General features: G+C 35.0%; 3 protein-coding genes across 3 annotated transcripts; all 3 read right to left on the minus strand.

The window, feature by feature from the left end:
- Window positions 1-558: 558 nt before the first annotated feature.
- Window positions 559-2,891, minus strand: LOC143556743 (uncharacterized). Its single transcript, XM_077045998.1, has 8 exons — window positions 2,621-2,891; window positions 1,833-1,963; window positions 1,619-1,696; window positions 1,494-1,538; window positions 1,356-1,400; window positions 1,198-1,249; window positions 980-1,076; window positions 559-878 (listed from the first exon to the last, which is right to left on the minus strand). Exons 1-8 carry the CDS (start codon window positions 2,751-2,753, stop codon window positions 713-715), a joined length of 747 nt encoding a protein of 248 aa, XP_076902113.1. The 5' UTR covers window positions 2,754-2,891; the 3' UTR covers window positions 559-712.
- A 966-nt stretch (window positions 2,892-3,857) lies between these two features.
- On the minus strand, window positions 3,858-9,047 carry LOC143556753 (uncharacterized). Its single transcript, XM_077046004.1, has 7 exons — window positions 8,613-9,047; window positions 7,588-7,785; window positions 7,232-7,504; window positions 6,598-6,700; window positions 6,264-6,382; window positions 4,859-5,035; window positions 3,858-4,779 (listed from the first exon to the last, which is right to left on the minus strand). The coding sequence occupies exons 1-7, from the start codon at window positions 8,910-8,912 to the stop codon at window positions 4,027-4,029; spliced, it is 1,923 nt and encodes a 640-aa protein (XP_076902119.1). The 5' UTR covers window positions 8,913-9,047; the 3' UTR covers window positions 3,858-4,026.
- A 5,112-nt stretch (window positions 9,048-14,159) lies between these two features.
- LOC143556754 (pumilio homolog 24-like) lies at window positions 14,160-18,801 on the minus strand. Its single transcript, XM_077046005.1, has 17 exons — window positions 18,457-18,801; window positions 17,329-17,382; window positions 17,177-17,238; window positions 17,020-17,101; window positions 16,804-16,927; window positions 16,628-16,711; window positions 16,408-16,522; window positions 16,175-16,325; window positions 15,951-16,064; window positions 15,766-15,837; window positions 15,629-15,679; window positions 15,498-15,548; window positions 15,306-15,413; window positions 15,065-15,223; window positions 14,889-14,963; window positions 14,561-14,802; window positions 14,160-14,479 (listed from the first exon to the last, which is right to left on the minus strand). Exons 1-17 carry the CDS (start codon window positions 18,694-18,696, stop codon window positions 14,344-14,346), a joined length of 1,920 nt encoding a protein of 639 aa, XP_076902120.1. The 5' UTR covers window positions 18,697-18,801; the 3' UTR covers window positions 14,160-14,343.
- Window positions 18,802-19,010: the final 209 nt, after the last annotated feature.

The following is a 19,010-nucleotide window of genomic DNA, read 5'->3' on the forward strand; positions in this document are numbered from 1 at the left end:
ATGGTATAATTAGATGCCAAGTGGCACAAATATGTTTTTGTTTATTATAATAGTAGATGTCTATGTAACCACTCGATTCATTTAATATATCAAGTTTTACAATCAATCGATTAAACCTGATAACAAAAGTAACTACATCTCTCATCTAAGCAACAAACTTTGCCATTAGTCGACTCCAATTTATGTAAGTGAACTTCAATTCCAGTGAACATTGTCAACTACTCAAATCACGTACTTGTAGCCAAAATGACACCTTATTTACCCTATCTAGTCTAAGCCAAGGTGATCAAGACACACTATTTGGCTTCGACACCGATCCTTGCCATTGCCCCCCCCCCCCCAACCCCAAAGTTATCATTGGTAGATCAGTAAAGTAGCTGAATCGAATGTAATAACATATTATGTAACCCAGCTTTAAGATTTATGGTTTTGGTTAACCATGTTTTGCAAGTGTTGAACTAAAGTCACTCAACCCTATCTATATAGAAAAGCCACTCCACTTTCAATGCATGTTCCAATATTATGAACTTTTTTTTTTTTGATAAATGTTAATATCAAATCATGCTCATAACATCCATAGATGCTATCAACTCTAATGATAGCCACGTCTCCCATTCCAATGGCAAATATTTTGCTAGTTTGTATGAAAAGTAAGCTAAAAATGAATACCAAAACAAATATCAAACCTTATCGGCCTGCATGGATGCCATGGTTAACCGCCATACCTAGCCTTGAGCAGCTCTGGAGGTTCTTCTTCCATTATGCCAGAGCCTGTGGTGGCAAAGTATTTTCTAAGTGTTGTTTTGCGGTCTGCAAGAAATGTATGATCCAAGAAGTTATCATATGCTTCATTCCCAAGATTCTTTGCTGCCAACACGCTGCATAACATGATTATATTTGTTTTAAGATTAAATTTTCTCAAAACGTGAAATTCAAGTGGCATTTTTGTCCCTCATTCTTTTTGACACTACACACTTACCAATGCCGACAATAAACACGACATGGCAACACATCGTCTCTCCAAATCTTGTCAATACCAAATCGTCCATACCGCTCATAAAATATCTCTTGGCTTCCTGTCAAATTTTGACACAGAAGTTAAAGAATAATAGTGAAAGCATCAGTATTTGATATTTTGGAACAATAATTAATATCTGCTTTGTTCCATTTATTAGAAACTCATTACTGTAACTATACCTTTGCATCTATTCTGGAAATATTCCTCATCACTATAACGTGCGCAAAGCACCTGCATCAATAATTTAAAACACGATCAATCTTACAAGCAGATTAAAGAAACATAACTTCATTAAAAAGTTTATTAATACTAGATTTGTAGGGTCAGTGTCACTCACAGCAGGAGTAACATACTGGCTGCCTTCTAATGTTTCAGGTTTGACCTTTAAAATCAACAAATCAATTCAATGTTAGAACAAAGCACACATCTGAAGAACTAATAATGGACTATCATGCAAAAGTACTTCAAAACTTACAGCCAAAAAACGGAACTCATGCTCCCTCTCAATGTAAGATGGGATCTGATCACCATAACAATGTGTTCTATTGGTTCATTTGTGTATTATAATGATATTGTTTAACAAATTCCACCAATGCATACCTCTGATTTGTTAATCTCGAAAACAGTAACTATAAGTGATTCACCTTCACACGGCTCCACACTCAAGCTTGAAATTTCCTAAACACAAACAAAATGGTTATCTAATCACCATACTTAATTCATCCTCCATCTAAACTCAACTCATGCCTCGTGTTCACTGAATTGAAGACATGAAGAGCTCCAGTTCCATAATTGTTACATTGAATTACAATACCTTAGTCTCAGGCTTGGCAATTCCACGCTCGAAGAAAATGGGAGCAACATGAGCAAAAACACGTCTAAATCTGTTCAATTTTGCAACTCTGAAGTTGACGAGATCCGGAAAGGTACTCCTGGCACTCCGTTCTAATCACTCAAAAGCAGTGATCATACAATTGACAAAAGTAACGAACTGATTAGTGTTGGAAATCATACACACGAACACGTACACGGAATTTGATCTCAACCAAGATCGACTCTTTTTGTTTATCATAATTCTTGACACACTTACAACAACCAATTAAACCATAATAATCCTACTCAAACTAAACATGAACTTAACATACTAAAAGTCAAAACTCCTGACTTCTAGACATTCAAACAAACTAACTAATCAACCTCGCAGAACATTCAAAAACTAAACAAATAAATCTAAAATTTCAAACTATTAATGAAATCCTAATTAATTAATTAAACTAAACTTGCAACTTTAACCCCTTCAACTTTCGTTTAACTCGTTTCAAGATTAACTTTCAACAGTTGGTTGATATCTGATTATTTGCTAAACAGAATAAGAAAACAGTAAGCAGTTCGAATATCAAATATATACCGTGCCTGGGGTATTGTTAGATATTTTGGTGTAACTGGATTGACTTGTTGACCAATGTAAATCGTAGTATGAGTTTTATCCCGAATTTCCCCAACTATAATGTACCAAATTCATATTTACAAAACTAGGTCTGCAACTGAAATTAAATTGATAAACACTAAAAACAAATTGAGTATGATAACCGATAGTAGTACCAGATAATAGGGAACCGAAGCCACAGATAGATAGAGTGCCATCGGGAGATACAATTTGTTCGAAATCAGACTCCGTTGTCAGTTCTGTATGCTGATATTGATTCGGTTGCATGATGTTGCCGGATGACGACATGGTTGACTGGTGGTTGAGTGGAGGAAAGTGAAATTGAGAGTGAGTTAATGGAATTGGTGAGGTGCGAGGTGGAAGATGGATAATGCGATCGGACCTCCGTTGGAGGATCGTTGATGCAGAAAATGATGGTCCGATTGTTATTGCGAGTCAGTCTTCCAAGAGCTTATGGTATAGTAGACAGCCATCAAATGAAAATAACCAAATAATGTTTCATAAAATAGACATTGATTTGTAAAGTACTAGTAAAATCTTAGCCGTTGGCAAAACGTATAATGAGGTTACGGAAACAACGAATTAAAATATATGAAAGGAGGCTAAGTGTTCACTGGCGTCTAGAAGTGGAGGTTGATTCTTAGCCGGCCTTTACACGTGTATTGATTTGATTGTCTGTTTCCGTAGACTTTTAGTTTTAATACTTATAATGGTATAGTGTGTTGGCAGATTTGTAGCCTCCTTAGACGACGAGCTTATTTGGTGTTGTCTAATTGGTTGGTTTTGAATATGTAATTTGACATATGCTAATATGTTATATATATTGAACATCATACGGATACGTCTAATGACTAAAATCATGAATCATTAAAGTTTTATAAATATTTTTTACAAGTATTGTTCATTCTACTTAAAAAAAGTTCTTAATTCGTAAAAAAAATGTTAATATTGTAATTTATTTACTACTAAATTTAGGGGGGGACGTTGTCTTAAAATACATCAAATTAAAAATAAGTGAAGCATACCATCCGCTCCCTTTACACGACATACGAGAGCAAAGGTGGAACATCCTTCCCACAAGGATAAGAACAAGACAAGGGAACGATAGTCGACGGAAGCTAGGATGGAAGATCAAAGATTAGCTCTCAACGCAGAGTGAAGTAAATGTATTTCCCAATAATGGTAGAGGGAGAGAAATCAAAAACCAGAGGGTTGAGACGAAAATCCATCAGATTCTACACTAACACTTCACATTACAGACACTTAAGTCGTTTATCCTTTAGATTGTAACATCCTTCACTTTGTAACTTGTCATAGTCGTGCTTCCCCTCAAAATAACACACTAATTTGGAACAAGTACTGCAAAGAAAATACAACTACCAGATTGAGAAAACAAGTCAACTTTGAGATTGGTTTAAAAGCAACGTTTAGATACATACCACTAACGAAACAAGCAGTTAGTGAAACCCGTTTTGTTCAGAACAAAATAATGATCAGTTGCCAATCATCATACAATTACAATATATAAAGATATTATATACCACCAACTAATATATCAAACCTATTTTTCTAATTCCACCAACAGTTTCTCCATCATCTTCTTATACATTGGCATGTAATGATCATTGATCATCGTTCTTGACAACCTTAACTTACCATAAAGATCACGAGGCGTCTCATAAATACCTACATGTTCATGCTCGTGATCACGTTCATGTTCTTCAATGGCGCCATCATGATCATTATCTTGATCAACCGGATTACTTGAAATGGTAGCAACAATATGCATTATACGTCCAGGAGGATACAAATGTTGATTTTCCAAAGTATCAGATGAAGAAATTGGTCGGCCATGGTCAACCGAATCCGCTATAACCTTTTCCTCTTCTATAATTTCATGGGCTGCAGCCTCTTCTTCTTCTTGGGCTTGAACAAGGGCCTCGTTTTCTTGCCTTTGAAGTTCTTTCTCAAGTTCATATAACAGTTCCACTTCGGTTATGTGTTCAGATTTGGATGAAACATGGTCCACAGGAATAAGAAGCTCCTCTTCATCCGTGTCATCATGGCCCGACCCCGACCCAGAACCATCACTGGAAGAACCGTGATCCATGGTTGGCTCAAGGACCGGATGCTTATTGGCGGTTGCAAGAGAATCCGGGTTGTTGTTTTCAAGTATAAGTGAAGTTTCAGAAAAGATTTCGGTTGGTGCAGTGCCGACAGCTCGACGACGTGCACCCATGCATGACCATGCAGATAGTGTTGACCGAGTTCTAACCACTGCCTGAGCCACGTTTTGAGCCCGTTTCATTACAACCTAAATTTATAAAAAAGGAAAATTTCATAAGCTTTTTTACACATGTAAGATAAGTGAATAAAATGAGTATAGAGTTGACCTGAGTACTACTAGAAACGGGACGGAGCATGGCACCAGCACCAGCAACTTTGGCCCGTGCATTGGCAATTGATGGTAGTCGAGAGCCCAAAGCAGTTGCAGAACGGAATACAACATTCAAAACCCTAGTTTGCTCGACTTGATCACGCAGATCATTTAACCAAGAGGATGCTGTAACCTGTAGATCAAATACTTTATTAAAACTAATTTACATGATTAATAGGTATTTTAGTACTTTCATCGTAGGAAAGTAACAAGCTACTGTATAAATATCAGACTTGAAAAGTTGAAAGAATTCATTGGTTTAGATAATATTCACATATTCATTAAAAGTTAAAACAGATACAGAGTAGATAAGTTAAAATATCTCTCTACAGTAATATCCGTAAAACAGGTCTCTCTTGATTTGATCATTCTACATAGAGAGGTGGCAGAAATAGGTAGGTGGGTGGGTGGGTGGGTGGGTTGGGTAAGTAGGTAACAGGTCAGATGGGTTGATAAATAGGACAATCTGTTGGTACAGGTGGGTCACATTTATGTGAATAAATAATATGTCAATATGATTAAAGAAAGCATACTATTACACTACATATTAAAGCAAACATAAATTGCTACAGTAAAGTTTAATTTTTTTGTAAACTTAGTCCCTCAACTTTTGAGTTCTTTTAAATTAGTCCCTTCAAACTTCTAAACTGTTTTAAATTAATCTCAAACATTTTCTTTTGCTTAACTTTGTTTAATCTTGCCCTCCTAAAGTATTCATGGTTTTAATATGTTCCTTAATTTGTTATTATATATATGTATATTAAGTTATTGATCTTTTTTAATGACCACCATACGAAATTTTTTCAGAATTTGTAGTATACCGTTACGACATGTTTATTTCATCTATGTAGCGCCGTTAAAACGAATGTGTATTCAAAATAAAGTATATAAGTTTCGTTGAAAACGAAATTGTATACGCAATATAATATATATTTTTTATTGTAAGCTATATATGGTGAGTGCAGTACCACGTCGATACCGTAATGAGCCGAACCGATAACAACCAAGTTTTCTTTTATATTTAGATAAACATTTTTTTGTATCGAAGTAAAAGTCGTTATGATGTGTTTGTATATCTGCATTTTAAAACTCGAGCTCGTTACCGAGTTCCTCGCACAACGAGCGAATGGAACACACTAGTTTCAATAATAATCTAATTCTTTGAACACAAAAATTAGAGGAACTACACATTAAAGATACACATTGTGCATCTTTCGACATGCTTGATATAATATAACCCAAATAGACGCATTCGTAAGTAAATCAGTTAAAGTTGCCACCTCTAGCTCGTAGACAAAACAGAATAGGGGGGATAATATTTTAAAAAAATCTAAATGCTGAAAGTTGGGAGTTAATAGTACCTCAGTGCGTAGATCGTCGATAGAAGCAGTTGAGAATGTAGGCACCAGATCAGAGCCGTTGATTATTGTGGTGATGAAGTGCTTACCTGACTCGGCCAATTCCCATGTCATACAAGCAGCTGCAGAAATTTAAATTTAGATCAAAGAATCAACAAACTGAATTCTTCCTTTTAGCTTTAACTTTTTAGCAAATCTTGCTTTTTAACATAAATGTTTATTTAAAATAAGAAAAATTCTATTATCCATAGGATCAAGATGATAAATGTACATTTGGAGACTGTAAATGTTTATATTCTCCTAGTGTAAAACCATGAAGCATATGAGCAATACATACCTGGTGCAAATGTAATGCACGAAATAGATGATAAGTCTTTTTGTTCTCGAAGAATGTATGTTAAGAGTGCAGCGGTCCCACCACCAAGTGAATGGCCAACAACCTGGGGGAAAAAAGCTCATTAGAACACTCATTTTATTAGTGGAGTGAGACTGAAGTAACGCATCCATAAGGCATGTAGCTAATGAGTTCAAATACAAAGTATTTGCAGCAAGTACATTAAGCTTGTATAAAAATCATTTCTTGGAGGGTAGACAATTATTTCTCCTATGAAGCTTGTAAAAACAGTAATTTCAATTTGGGTCATCCCCGAGCATCTATATTTCTTTACTTTATTTTGGTGAGTTTTCAATCATTGTTTACTTTTCATCCAATAATAACCATAAACTAAAAGTTACAATTAGTAAGTGTGATCCAGAAAAAACTGCAAAACATTTTGTTTAATGTTGGTGAAAAACAAATATGCTTACTTTCAAACCGTCAAAAGATTGCATGATTCCTAAATGGCAGTAGTGAAGTACAAGTTTATTATGCTATGTAATAGTGCAAGTGCGTGTGCACTGATCATATTAAGCATCCGCTTTAGTAGCAACAGGGTTTATATATTACTTCGGAATTCAGAAACAAAATCTACCTTCACTTCAAAACCAGGGTTTTCTTTTAGAGATTCAAGAAGAAAAGGTATACTGAGCTTTGCAATCCACCTAGCAGCAGCAACCATCCCACAATGTGCATATCCTAATATAAGATTACTTATCCCACCATCATGTAAAACGGAATGGTGAAACGGGACAACACCGCCAGTCGCTGCTGTCAGTGTATCTTTAATACTATGTGTGCCTCGAATTAGTAAAAGGAAGCACTTGGACTTTTTATCACATATTATCGTGAAAGCAGGCTTCAAAATCTGCATTCATAAAAAAACAGCAACTTTATTGATATAAATGACGAAACAAACACACCCTGTTATTGATAAACAACAGCTTATACCCCTGCTTTTGGCTTTTGCAATAAAACATCTTCTTCTGAATAACCAGCAGACTCCAAAAACACTGGGAAAGGCTTCTTTGAGAAAAGAATGCAAATAGTCAACAACTGCAAATAGTGTTTCAACTCTGCAACGATTTCAGGTCCTTTGAGCTGTATACTATTTTCTCCAGCATATACACTAGCTACATGTACATTACCCTGCATCAACATTCAAAACATTAAGACAAATTTACACAAAATGTAATTAAAATAAAATAACCATACAAAACAGCATATTAAACAAAACTTATTTAAGCTCATTCTTCAACGCATCAAAGTATTACAATCATGATTACTACGATTAAGTCTGATAATCAACCTCATGAGCCTGTTCTACGCATTGAATCTGTCTAGATCAGATTAACAAATTGAGAGACAAATCTAGGTTAATCAAATTCTCTGATTTCAACCTAACATAACCAAGAACACGTTTTCTCACCTTCAATATGAATAAAAACATGATCCATGTCTGATAGTATAACACTGAAACTAATTTCGCTTTCGTTCATAAAAATACCGAAACCGTTCGATATCAGACAACTTATTTATGCTCATTCTTCAACACGTCAAAGTAATACAATAATGATTCTAAAACTTTAGCATGTTGAAGAACGAGTATAACCAAGTTCCCCGCAATACAATGTTTTGCGTGTTATTTTCGTTCTTAAAAATCTCAAAACTTAAAAGCATAGTTAGCTTGTTCTTATACACTATGACCTAACAAACAACATTTCACTTATTTCACTTAAACATGGATATGAACTGAATAGAAGTTAATTACAAGTAATGCAAGTATACATAACTAATAACTCTATTTTAAATAATGGCAATTGAGTTAGCCGTATGTAACAGCCCAGCGAAACCGCACCATGATATTGTCCACTAGACGAACCGCGATCACCTCACGGATTTAAAACACCTCCTTATAAAGAAGGTTTAGATTAAACTAATTATTATTAACCACATCAACTCGAATTAATTTATACCTGCCTTCGCAACAAATAATTAATACCAAAAGCCAAATCACCAATCGGCCATTTCCCTAGGGTTTCGGAATACGTAAACCTAAGCGTCTCGGAGAGAGTCGAGATCGTCTCAAGCCACGTGGCAGGCGCCTGAGCAGGCCTTCGTTGAGCGATCTTCCGCTTGGATTTAGTCGATTTCATATACTCACGTCCTTCGTCATCCTCAGCAGCCTTGGCGTCAGCTGACGTCAATCGACGAGCCAACACGTAGTACAGCAGCACCACCGCACCTGCCGCCGTCGCCATTGTCGTGGCGGCCATGGAGTTAACGGCCTGTTGGTTTGTTAATTAGTTGATTGGATCGAAGAAGTGGTGAAGATCGGTAGGGTTTAATCTTGTAGAGAGAGAAAGCTGTGAACAGAGATTAAGAAGACGAAGAAAGGAAGGAAGTTATTTTTAGATTTGATTTGACCTTTGATGCGTTTGATAGCCGAATAGGTAAACCATGTCCACTTTCTCATTATTCTTTTATATTTATTTCTATAACGGGATGTCAACAATATAATTGTACTGATTTTGACGCTTTAGTCCTGACTTATTTAAAAACACAGGGTGTGTAAACAGGTTAGGCTCACAAGACCTGGACCCGTTTAGTGGTATTCCCTGTCTCTACTGTAAATAATTAGGACTGAACGGTTCGAGTCTCATAGGTTTTACCTAGTTTATGTAAGAGAAAATGACCAGACCAGAGTCACCAGACCCGAACATGTTTAATGGTATTCTTAAGAGTTGGGTCTTATCTGGTCTATGTTCACCCTTAATCAAGGGAAACCCTCAAACTCATCACTTTGTGAGAAAATCCAATATTGATTCAGGTTTCAAACACATGATTATAAAGATCTTGAGTCAGAATCATTATTCTAACATCACTGGCCCTGAATGCCATTTGCATTGAACTTTGTTACATAGTTGATAGTTTAATAAGACTATAACATTCGGGTTTACTAGTTAGACAACGGTTTTCTTAAAAATAATTCAATTACTTAATTTCAGTGTTTTGGTTTCAACAGTGTTTTATTAATCGAATAAAATTTATACTAACAATATAACTGGTTACAAATCTAACTTTGTTGTCAAAAATAAACTCGGTTTTAATAGAAAAGTAACTTTCTTGGCCTTTAATTTTTGTTTGTATATTTTAAAACAATTTAGTAATAATTTAATTGGAAAAAAAATTATTAAATTGTTTACTATAGACAAGTCTATGTTATTTTCATGGTTGTAAAAATAGCCTCCTCGGCGACTAGTGCTCAACGAGTAATCCCCGACGAGGCCGAGCTCTCGATGAGCATCCCCGAGTACTCTCCAACTAAGACCCCCAACTCCCCAGTTGACCGTTTGGGGTCCGCTAGCGATTTTTGCAACCCTGGTTATTTTTATGTTAAAGTGTGATTAATGTTGTTAACGTAATTAAAAGTTAGAAGTGTCAAATATCAATGACCATGTTATAGTATTAAGTATTATTAGTTGAGTACTTAGTATTATATTTTTCTTCTTATTATTACACAAAATGTTACCATAAACTAAAATAACATTCTTGTAACTTAATAATAAGACAATAAGTGCTATGGTATTATTTGGTGTGCAATGCAAATTAATTACAAGTTTTCTCACATTTATTATGTTCTTATCATGATTCATGATCATGATTATTAATACTTTTATTCGTGTGATTGTTATTAATACAACTGCAAGTCAATACGCATACATATAATATAAAACTATATAATAATTGTGGTCCGAATATATATTTGCTAGAAAGGGACACTTCAAAGGTGCAACGTTGACATATATTTACCCTTTAAAAAAATAAAATAAAAAAACCCTTTTATTCATATTTATCTTTATATATTGTTGATGAATCGATCCAAACAGTACTAGCCAAAAAATAAAAAGTATTTGCTTATGTTAGAAATTCTTTTATGAACTTAAACACATGCTTTTAGGTATTGTAACAAATGTAATAAACAATCTATAACTCACGACCTACAGACAAATTATTAGATTTATCTTAGTGTTTATATTTACATGTATCTGTATAATAGAAAAACGCAACCTTCATGATTCATGTTCTTCTTGAGTTGGAAATGATAGATCACTTCATAAGCATGGATGTTTGGTTAGGCATCTATTGGCTATCTAGACGCTAATCATGTACGAATAGTCACCGGTCATTATTAGATCAGTCATCGACATGGACCCAACTGTTGTTTGGATTACAGGTGTTTTACTACCATCAACATATTAATTGGTTTAAATTGTATACTAGAAATTAAAAATATAAAACATAATAATACCTGACGATCTGAAATGTAAACTTGTAAAAAATTGTAAGATTATTGATGGTCTAGATTATAAAAGTCAGTCAATTTGGTGTTATAGCCCATTTGGTAGAGGCATGTCTCGTATAGCGTTGAATATATGTAAAAAACAGTTAAGGAAAATGCAATTTCAATTTTTTTAAAATTTTGTTCATAATGTTAGCAACATGATTGATAATTGATAATCATGTTTACTTTTTTGTTAGGCCCAAGATGTACCCTTGACTAGGGCCGTCCAAACAGCTCGTCGCTCGAACTCGCTCGCCGCTCGCTCGGAAATTGCTCGAAAAATGCTCGCTCGTTTTTGCGTTCGATTGAAAACGAGCCGCTCTGCTCAGTTCGGTCTGTAAACGAGCCAAGCAACGAGCAAAGGTCTGCTCGGTTCGATTCGGCTCGAATATTTTTAATTTATTTTATATATAATTATATATGAACAAATATATAAATTTATAGACAAAACACATAAATATAAGCTTACAATTATTTTTACCCCTTTAAATTTTTCATATTCCTTCAATTTTATAGTTTGATTTGTTCGATTCAAGTTTTTAGAATACTAGAAATTTGTTTAAATGATCATTAGATCTCACTTCAAACTTATTTTTTAATAAAAAATTATTACACGTTTGTCTAGAAACTACTAATTTATTTATAAAATATATATATATTTACAACCTTCAAATTTGTTTTTATTGAAAACTTTAAAATAAAAAGAAATAAATAATGCTCGAAATCGCTCGACGTTCGTTCGAAAAATGCTCGATTCGATTTTGGCTCGTTTCAGTTTTCGCTCGGTTCGAATTTCAGCCGTTCGGTTTGGTTCGGTTGTAAACGAGCCAAGCAACGAGCAAGTCTTCGCTCTATTCGGCTCGACTCGTGAACAGCCCTGCCCTTGACAACCAATTTGATATGAATGAGACCAACCAATCTTTTAGAAAACTTATCTTTTAGAAGCTTTATTAAGGGTGTGTGTGGCGGGAATATGGGGCGATATTGGGCGATTTTTTGGAGGAACACCCCCCCCCCCCCCCGCGATAATTGGGCGAAAAGGGGCGGGGGCGGAAAATTATTGTCGCCTGCGAAGATGTAAAGAAAATAATATAATAATAATAATGCCGTTGGGTAACGGCTATATATAAAAAAAATAATTTAAAAACTTAATATATATATCAAACTTTATCTAACCATTTTCACCTCATACACAAACACAAACATAAAAATACCAATCATTTTTATTATTTTCATACTTCTTCAAACTCAATGAGTTCCCCGGATTCCACAAACTCTGCCGAGATTTTGGATCAATTAATAAACGAGAGTCGAAGAATTCATAAGATTCACCGACAAGTGGCGGAAGAGCATTTAGAGGTCACGAACGCGGTTCGGGCCGTCGTCAATAACATGGTGTCCGGCTCTGCTCCATCTACGACACCACGTAGACGGTCATATATCCTTCGGGATCGTACGCAAGCGAACGCTCGCTTGATGAAGGACTACTTCGACGACACACCTACAGTTAACGACGCTATGTTTCGACGTCGTTTTCGAATGTCCAAGCGTTTATTTTTGCGCATCGTTGGAGATATGGAGCGGGAGTATCAGTATTTTCAACAGAAACGCGACGCAAGAGGATATTTAGGATTCTCCGTCATCCAAAAGTGTACTTCGGCTATACGCATCCTCGCATACGGCAACACGACCGATATCAATGACGAGTATTTAAAGATGGCTGAGAAAACAACGAGAGATGCGTTGGAGAATTTTTGCATAGGTAATATTTAAATTGTTTGTATTAACTATTGTTTTTAATATAAATATTGTTTAATAATTTATTTGTATAGGGATAATACAATTATACTCTCGTCGTTATCTGAGGATTCCTACTTCAAACGACCTGACTCGCATATATGATGTACACGAAAGCAAACATTCTTTTCCAGGCATGATCGGGAGTATAGATTGCATGCATTGAGAGTGGGCCAACTGTCCAACCGCATGGCGAGGTCAATACACTCGTGGTGACCATGGAGTGCCAACGGTTAGTCTTCAAGCCATTTGTTCACACGGCCTCTGGATTTGGTCAGCCTTCTTCGGCTCAGTCGGGTCCAACAACGACATAAACGTTCTCAACGCGTCACCCATGTTAGAGTATTACATCAGCCGTAGCATACCGGTCTTATCGTTTTATGCCAACGATACCTTCTATCGTCGCGGATATTATTTGGGAGATGGGATATATTCAGAGTATTCGATCATCGTCAAGACGTTTTCAAGACCCTATCGAAGAAAAAAAGAGATTATTTTAAGAAGAAGCAAGAGTCCGCGAGAAAGGATATCGAGAGGTGTTTCGAGGTTCTGAAAAAACGTTGGCATTATGTGAAAAACCCTTGTCGTGTATGGACGTTGGCAAAAATGAGCGATGTCATGTATACGTGTATCATATTGCATAATATGATTTTAGAAGATTTGGGAAAAGCAATATGTCAACACTATATACCAGGAAGCGTTCCAGAACAGTTCCCTGAACCAACCCAAGACCAACGAACGTATAACATTCACCAGCTCACATCAAGTGATATACATAGCCAACTGAAAGCAGATTTGGTTCAACACGTGTGGGATAATCGTCTCGTTGAGGAGGACGAAGACGAGGACAATGACGACGACGGGGACGAAGACGAAGACGAATAGATTAGTTTTTTTATGTATACTTTTATTTCGGTGTGTATTTTTTACTATAATTTATTTTTTAGTTTATGTATTTTTTTGTATTTATTTTTTAATTTTAATACATTTTTATTTAATTATTTAAATAAATTGGTTTTTATTTAATTATTTTAGTTATAAAAAGAAAATAATAAAAAAACACACTGTGGGCCCAACTTATAGCCCCTACATCATTACACCCCAAAAACAAATTTTCACTTCATGCTGACTGGGCGTCACGTGTCACAATTCGCCCCCAATTGTAGCCCCTCCACTACACATAGCCTAACAAGTTGCAAAATGCATCACTTCAATCTTAGCCACTAATCCTGGATAAAAGTATGATGTAACTAATAACAAATCATACTTCCACTTATTCTTAATCTTATGACGTCATTGGTTCACACACACACATGTAAATAAATATATAAATAAAAAGAAAATAAAAGCAAAATTTTGGTCACCAGAGACCTCTCCAAAATAACTTCATTTAAAAATAGTAATACAAGACAAAATTTTGACATGCAAATTGTAGCAGAAAACAGCATAAACATTACTAATTTAAACTAATGGTGGTGTTTTACTCAATTCAGTAATGCACACATTTCAGATAAAAATACCCGAACCAACCGCAGGTAAATTCTGGGCTCATCACGCTCGGTTGTTTAGTCTTCTTTCTTCGGTTGACTCTGGTCGTTTACCTTAAGTAAACCTTGGTCTAATAAAGGCTGCAGCTCTTTCTTCGCCAGTTTCAGCACCTTAGGATCCCGGGTTTCCAAGTATGCACTGACAACCTTCACACTGCAACAAGGTTTTAAAGGTTAAACAAACAAGTTAATGTTATGGTTATCTTAATACAGTTATAAATGTGGTTAACTTTACCTGTGGCCCTGGGCCCACGTCTTGCAATTCCCTTTAAATGTTTGTTTCCACAAAGTGGTTGCGAAAGAAGGGCGCTCGAGTATCAGTTTTCTTATTGTCCTGCTTGAATGGAAGTTTTCAAGAAGATGTTCTTCATCTTCAGATTTTGGGATTGATATTTTAGATGCTATAGCTTCGTATAAAGATTCCAACTTTTCATTCAAATGTGGGTTGAGAATGTTATCCGCACCCCCTGAAGCAACCTACATTTCAAACAATGAAATATTGAGATTTAAAAGTGTCAAATGCGTAAAAAAAAGTTAAAAAGTAAATAGGTAAAAGAAATCACCTCAAATAAGACCTCTTTTCCATGATTCGATCTTAGTAATTCCTCTGCACTTTCACTGCATGCATCAACGAGACTCTGCATAGACAAACATAAATATACACATTAATTTATATTCATTTATAATCATATTTAATACAAACTAGGCGTAAAAACTAATTAAAAAGCTAGGAAAAAACCTCAGCAAGTCCACTATCAACCAACAACTCTTTTCTTCTTAAAGTTGGATCCTTTTTCCCACCAGCTACTGATTTTGCGTTCTCTTCTGCATCACTCATGTCCACATCATCACCTTGAACCTCTGAAGTTTTGGTCTTGGATTCTGGTGCTGAGTCACCCTGACGTCAAAGAAACAGAACTTACAAAACTACACGCCAGCAAATCACTTCATTTAACTTAACTGGTGTTAAAAAAACTCACCTTTATTAGTATAGAAGGTATAGATGAATCTAACAAAGACAAATCATCTGGACTGAGATAACGTGAACAGTTTGGATGAAGAAGTTGTAATAAAGGACGTCTTGCATTCTGAACCACATTAAATTCGGATTAGTAATTTTAATCGCATGATAATGAATAAAATACATAACAATAGAAAACATGAAAATGAACCTTATTAAAAATTAGTTCCTTTAGTGCTGGTTGTAGTTCGCGAATGATAATCTGTAAAACAACTTTAATCATTAATGGGGCACTTCAATACTTCATGACTGTGTAAAAGCTTAAGATAAGAGGTGACCAACCTTTTTGATTAACTGTGTGTCATCGACAACAGAGAGAATACACGTAAGAACCTATAAAACAAAAAAAAATCAATTTAATGATATTTCCACTTTTGAGTTATATGGCAACGATATAGTTTAAAAAAATCCATACTTACCATACTGCCAAATCTATCTAAAGCTATCTTATGAACATGACCCTTCATCCCTTTTATAATTTTCTTTCTTTCCTGCAACAAAAAATAAATAAAAACACAAAACAAATTACAACTGAGATTAAAGAAGACTATTAATTAATATACTGATCGAAAACTTAAATTATAAAGTATAAACGAAAACAAACCTGGGCACTGCCATGCTTGATGCAAAGAATCCCAATCTTGGATCCATCTTTCGTGTGAATCATCCGTACAAGAAGTGCACTACACAAAGGTTGAATAACGTCTGCAGCAGAGGTCTATCCATGCATTTGGATTAAGAATACAGAAACAGGTCAAATAATGAAAAATAATAATTTAAATGTTAGTATAGACTATTAAGTATTAACTAGTTAAACAGTGTAAATACCTTGTCAGCAACCGTAAAGTACTCCACAAGCACCTTGTGTAAAATGGAGTGGTCCACTATCCCTTTCTCTAAAATTGGTTGAATCACAGCAGACATATGTCTCACTACTGCTGATTTTTGCAACTTCAGCTTCGAAATTATGTCAACTAACCTAATAAAACCATATACAGTTTACAGTTTGAAACTTTTAAATGATAAGGGACTACATTTGAGGGCGTGTATTTAGTATTTACCTCCGTTCATTCACTGAAGCTAGATCCTTAAATAACTGAAGCTCAGTAGAGTATAACTCCATAAGAATAGATTGTTTTTGAGATGCATTTCCCAGTTGATAAGCATGTTCAACAACTATAACAAAAGAAAGACAATTAAACTACAAACTAGAATACCATCATTCAATAAGTAACTAAAAACAAGATGTAATCTAGTTAAAATGAGTTACACGTGACATACCAACTGAACCGACCATATGTCGCAGAAGAGAAGCAACATGCCCACGAAGCGAAGAAATAAAACTTGCAAGTTGTTCCTTTGAGGCTGCAATAAGTCAAATAACAAGTCAAACTAATAGTACGGGTCAAGTGAGTATCGTGGTAAAAAACATTTTTTTTTTAAATTCTACTACAAACCATTATCCAACAACTTTGTAATAAGATGCACTGCATAAGTGTTGCAAGCTAGGGTTAGAAAGTGTGGCTGCAGTTCCTCATAAACAGCATTCCTTTCATCTGGTGTGCAATATTTAGCACAAGTCTAAAGCAAAATAGTAAAAAAAAAAAAAAAACCAATAAGTTTCTACCTTAAAACAAAATACATAAGAATAACTATAAAGTTTTAATAATCACCTGTAATACACGACAAGAAACATGGGATCCTGCAATTTCAGGAATTTTACCCTTCATCTTCCTTAAAGCCTCACTCACCAACCTTGACATAAATATTATTAGTATAACATTAAACAAAGTGGGGTGTAAAAAATTAAACATGCAACAATGTACATACTTGGATCTATCTTCCTTTGCAATATTGCGACGCCTCATCTTTTCCCATAGTGAAGCAAGCTCCTATGTTAAAAAAATTATTTATAAATCAATAGTCGCATTCATATACTAAGCTTATAATAGATATATGGTAACATTAAAGAAAGTACACACTTGCTCAAGAGTGTAATGAGGCTTCCTCTTTTTCTTCCTAGCTTCAGCAAGTTCCTGCAGCGACATATATTACAATAATCTCAATAAAAGCATAAACTTTACAAATATTGCAATACAATTGGCAACATGAATTTAGCAAATTACACAAAGTTCAAAACAAGCTACATTTCAAATGCTCATATCTAGGAGTGTAAACGAGCCACGCCAAACCCAAGCTTGTTTTAGTTTAAGATCAAGCTCAGCTCTTTTAAAGTTGTACTTCAAAAGCTCAGTCCCGACTCATTTATCATTTATCAATTATTTTTACTATACATTTTTATAAAAGTTGAATATGTATTATAATTTTACATTTTATACATAACGAAGTATAAATTACCTTATGTTTTTATATTATATAATAGTTATTATACAAATATGTTAAATGAAATTACATGAATAAAAACCTCATTTAGGCTTATGAGCCGGCTCGGGGGCTCGATGTGAGAAGCTCGAGCTTGCTTATTAAATGAAATTCTATGTGGTCAATATCGGTGCTATAGCAGTTATCGGACAGAATATCAATATCAATAATATTGCCGGCATTGACCAATATTTGACGGGTATTGGACCGATATATCACCGATTTTCCCTACATCAGTTTTTTAAATTTTAATTTTCAATTTTTAGTGTCTAATGTTAGTGTTATAACTTTTAAGACTTAATCAGTTCCTACTTGCTACAATTGTTAGTGTTTTGTAAGTTGCAAAATGTTAATTTGTTAATGGCGGGAGAGTATACTGAATTGCTTGTGTTAAATTGCTATATATATAAATTCTGCATGATATCAAAACTACCAATATCCCACAAATATTCTCAAATATCGATCCTTGACCGATATCCGAAACGTCTCCACACTAACTTCATAAATGAGCTTTAATAAAAGCCCGCTAGATCTCATTTAAGCTCGTTTGAATTAAAGAGCCGAACTAGAGTAGTTCAAGTGCGGCTCGGCTCAATTACATCAATCATGTCAAACCAAGTACTTTTTTTGGCCAAATTGATATGGGTTTTGTTGCATATTAGCACAAGATAATTAAAAATTAAAACTTTGACATTAAAAGTAATAATAATAATTAAAGTTTGACAAACCTTGGCTTGTATACGAAGCTCTCGTTTAGTTTTGGGCACATTATTAGTTGCATCTGGTTTATCGAATTTGGGTTTACCGGCGTCAAACTTGTTCTTCTTAAAGGGCTTATTTTTTTGGTCGTTTGACGAGGGTTTGAGTTTCTTCTTTGGATTAAACTTTCCTCCATCGGTAGATTTAGCTGGGCCTGTGGGTCTCTTTCTCTTAATTGATTCACTGCTCTTTTGGTTCTTCAACGCCATTGATGGATGATTAGCTTTGCTGCTGGCGGTGGGTTTTGTTAGGGTTTTATGGGTGTACGGTGACGGAGGCGCGTTTGTTTGTATGGTGATGGGTTTTACCTAGGGCTTCGTTTTTTCCTTTAATAATTATATATATTATTCTTTTCTTTTATTACATGCAGGGTTGTTCGCGGTTCAGTTTGTACGGTTTTCGGTTTTAGGTCAAGCCCATAATCAAACCATTAGTAATGGTTTTTATCATCGAAAACCAAAATATAATCGTTGAATTCTAAAACCGAACCAAACCAAACCATTACTAAATGTTTGATTCCAGT

This window comes from Bidens hawaiensis, unplaced genomic scaffold (assembly GCF_021521415.1).
Source record: "Bidens hawaiensis isolate Kalapana, Puna unplaced genomic scaffold, B.hawaiensis_p1.1 tig00018720_1, whole genome shotgun sequence".
Taxonomy (NCBI): domain Eukaryota; kingdom Viridiplantae; phylum Streptophyta; class Magnoliopsida; order Asterales; family Asteraceae; genus Bidens; species Bidens hawaiensis.

Coding starts and splice junctions, on each gene's coding strand:
- LOC143556743 (XM_077045998.1), bottom strand. CDS start 2,753: ATGTCGTCATCCGGCAACATCATGCAACCGAATCAATATCAGCATACA. Junction 1,964..2,620: donor CTTCGGTTCCCTATTATCTG/GTACTACTATCG, acceptor TTGAGTGATTAG/AACGGAGTGCCAGGAGTACC. Junction 1,250..1,355: donor GCCAGTATGTTACTCCTGCT/GTGAGTGACACT, acceptor TTATTGATGCAG/GTGCTTTGCGCACGTTATAG.
- LOC143556754 (XM_077046005.1), bottom strand. CDS start 18,696: ATGGCGTTGAAGAACCAAAAGAGCAGTGAATCAATTAAGAGAAAGAGA. Junction 16,523..16,627: donor ACATATGGTCGGTTCAGTTG/GTATGTCACGTG, acceptor CTTTTGTTATAG/TTGTTGAACATGCTTATCAA. Junction 16,326..16,407: donor GCTTCAGTGAATGAACGGAG/GTAAATACTAAA, acceptor TGGTTTTATTAG/GTTAGTTGACATAATTTCGA.
- LOC143556753 (XM_077046004.1), bottom strand. CDS start 8,912: ATGGCCGCCACGACAATGGCGACGGCGGCAGGTGCGGTGGTGCTGCTG. Junction 7,505..7,587: donor TGCAAAAGCCAAAAGCAGGG/GTATAAGCTGTT, acceptor TTATGAATGCAG/ATTTTGAAGCCTGCTTTCAC. Junction 4,780..4,858: donor CCGTTTCTAGTAGTACTCAG/GTCAACTCTATA, acceptor TTATAAATTTAG/GTTGTAATGAAACGGGCTCA.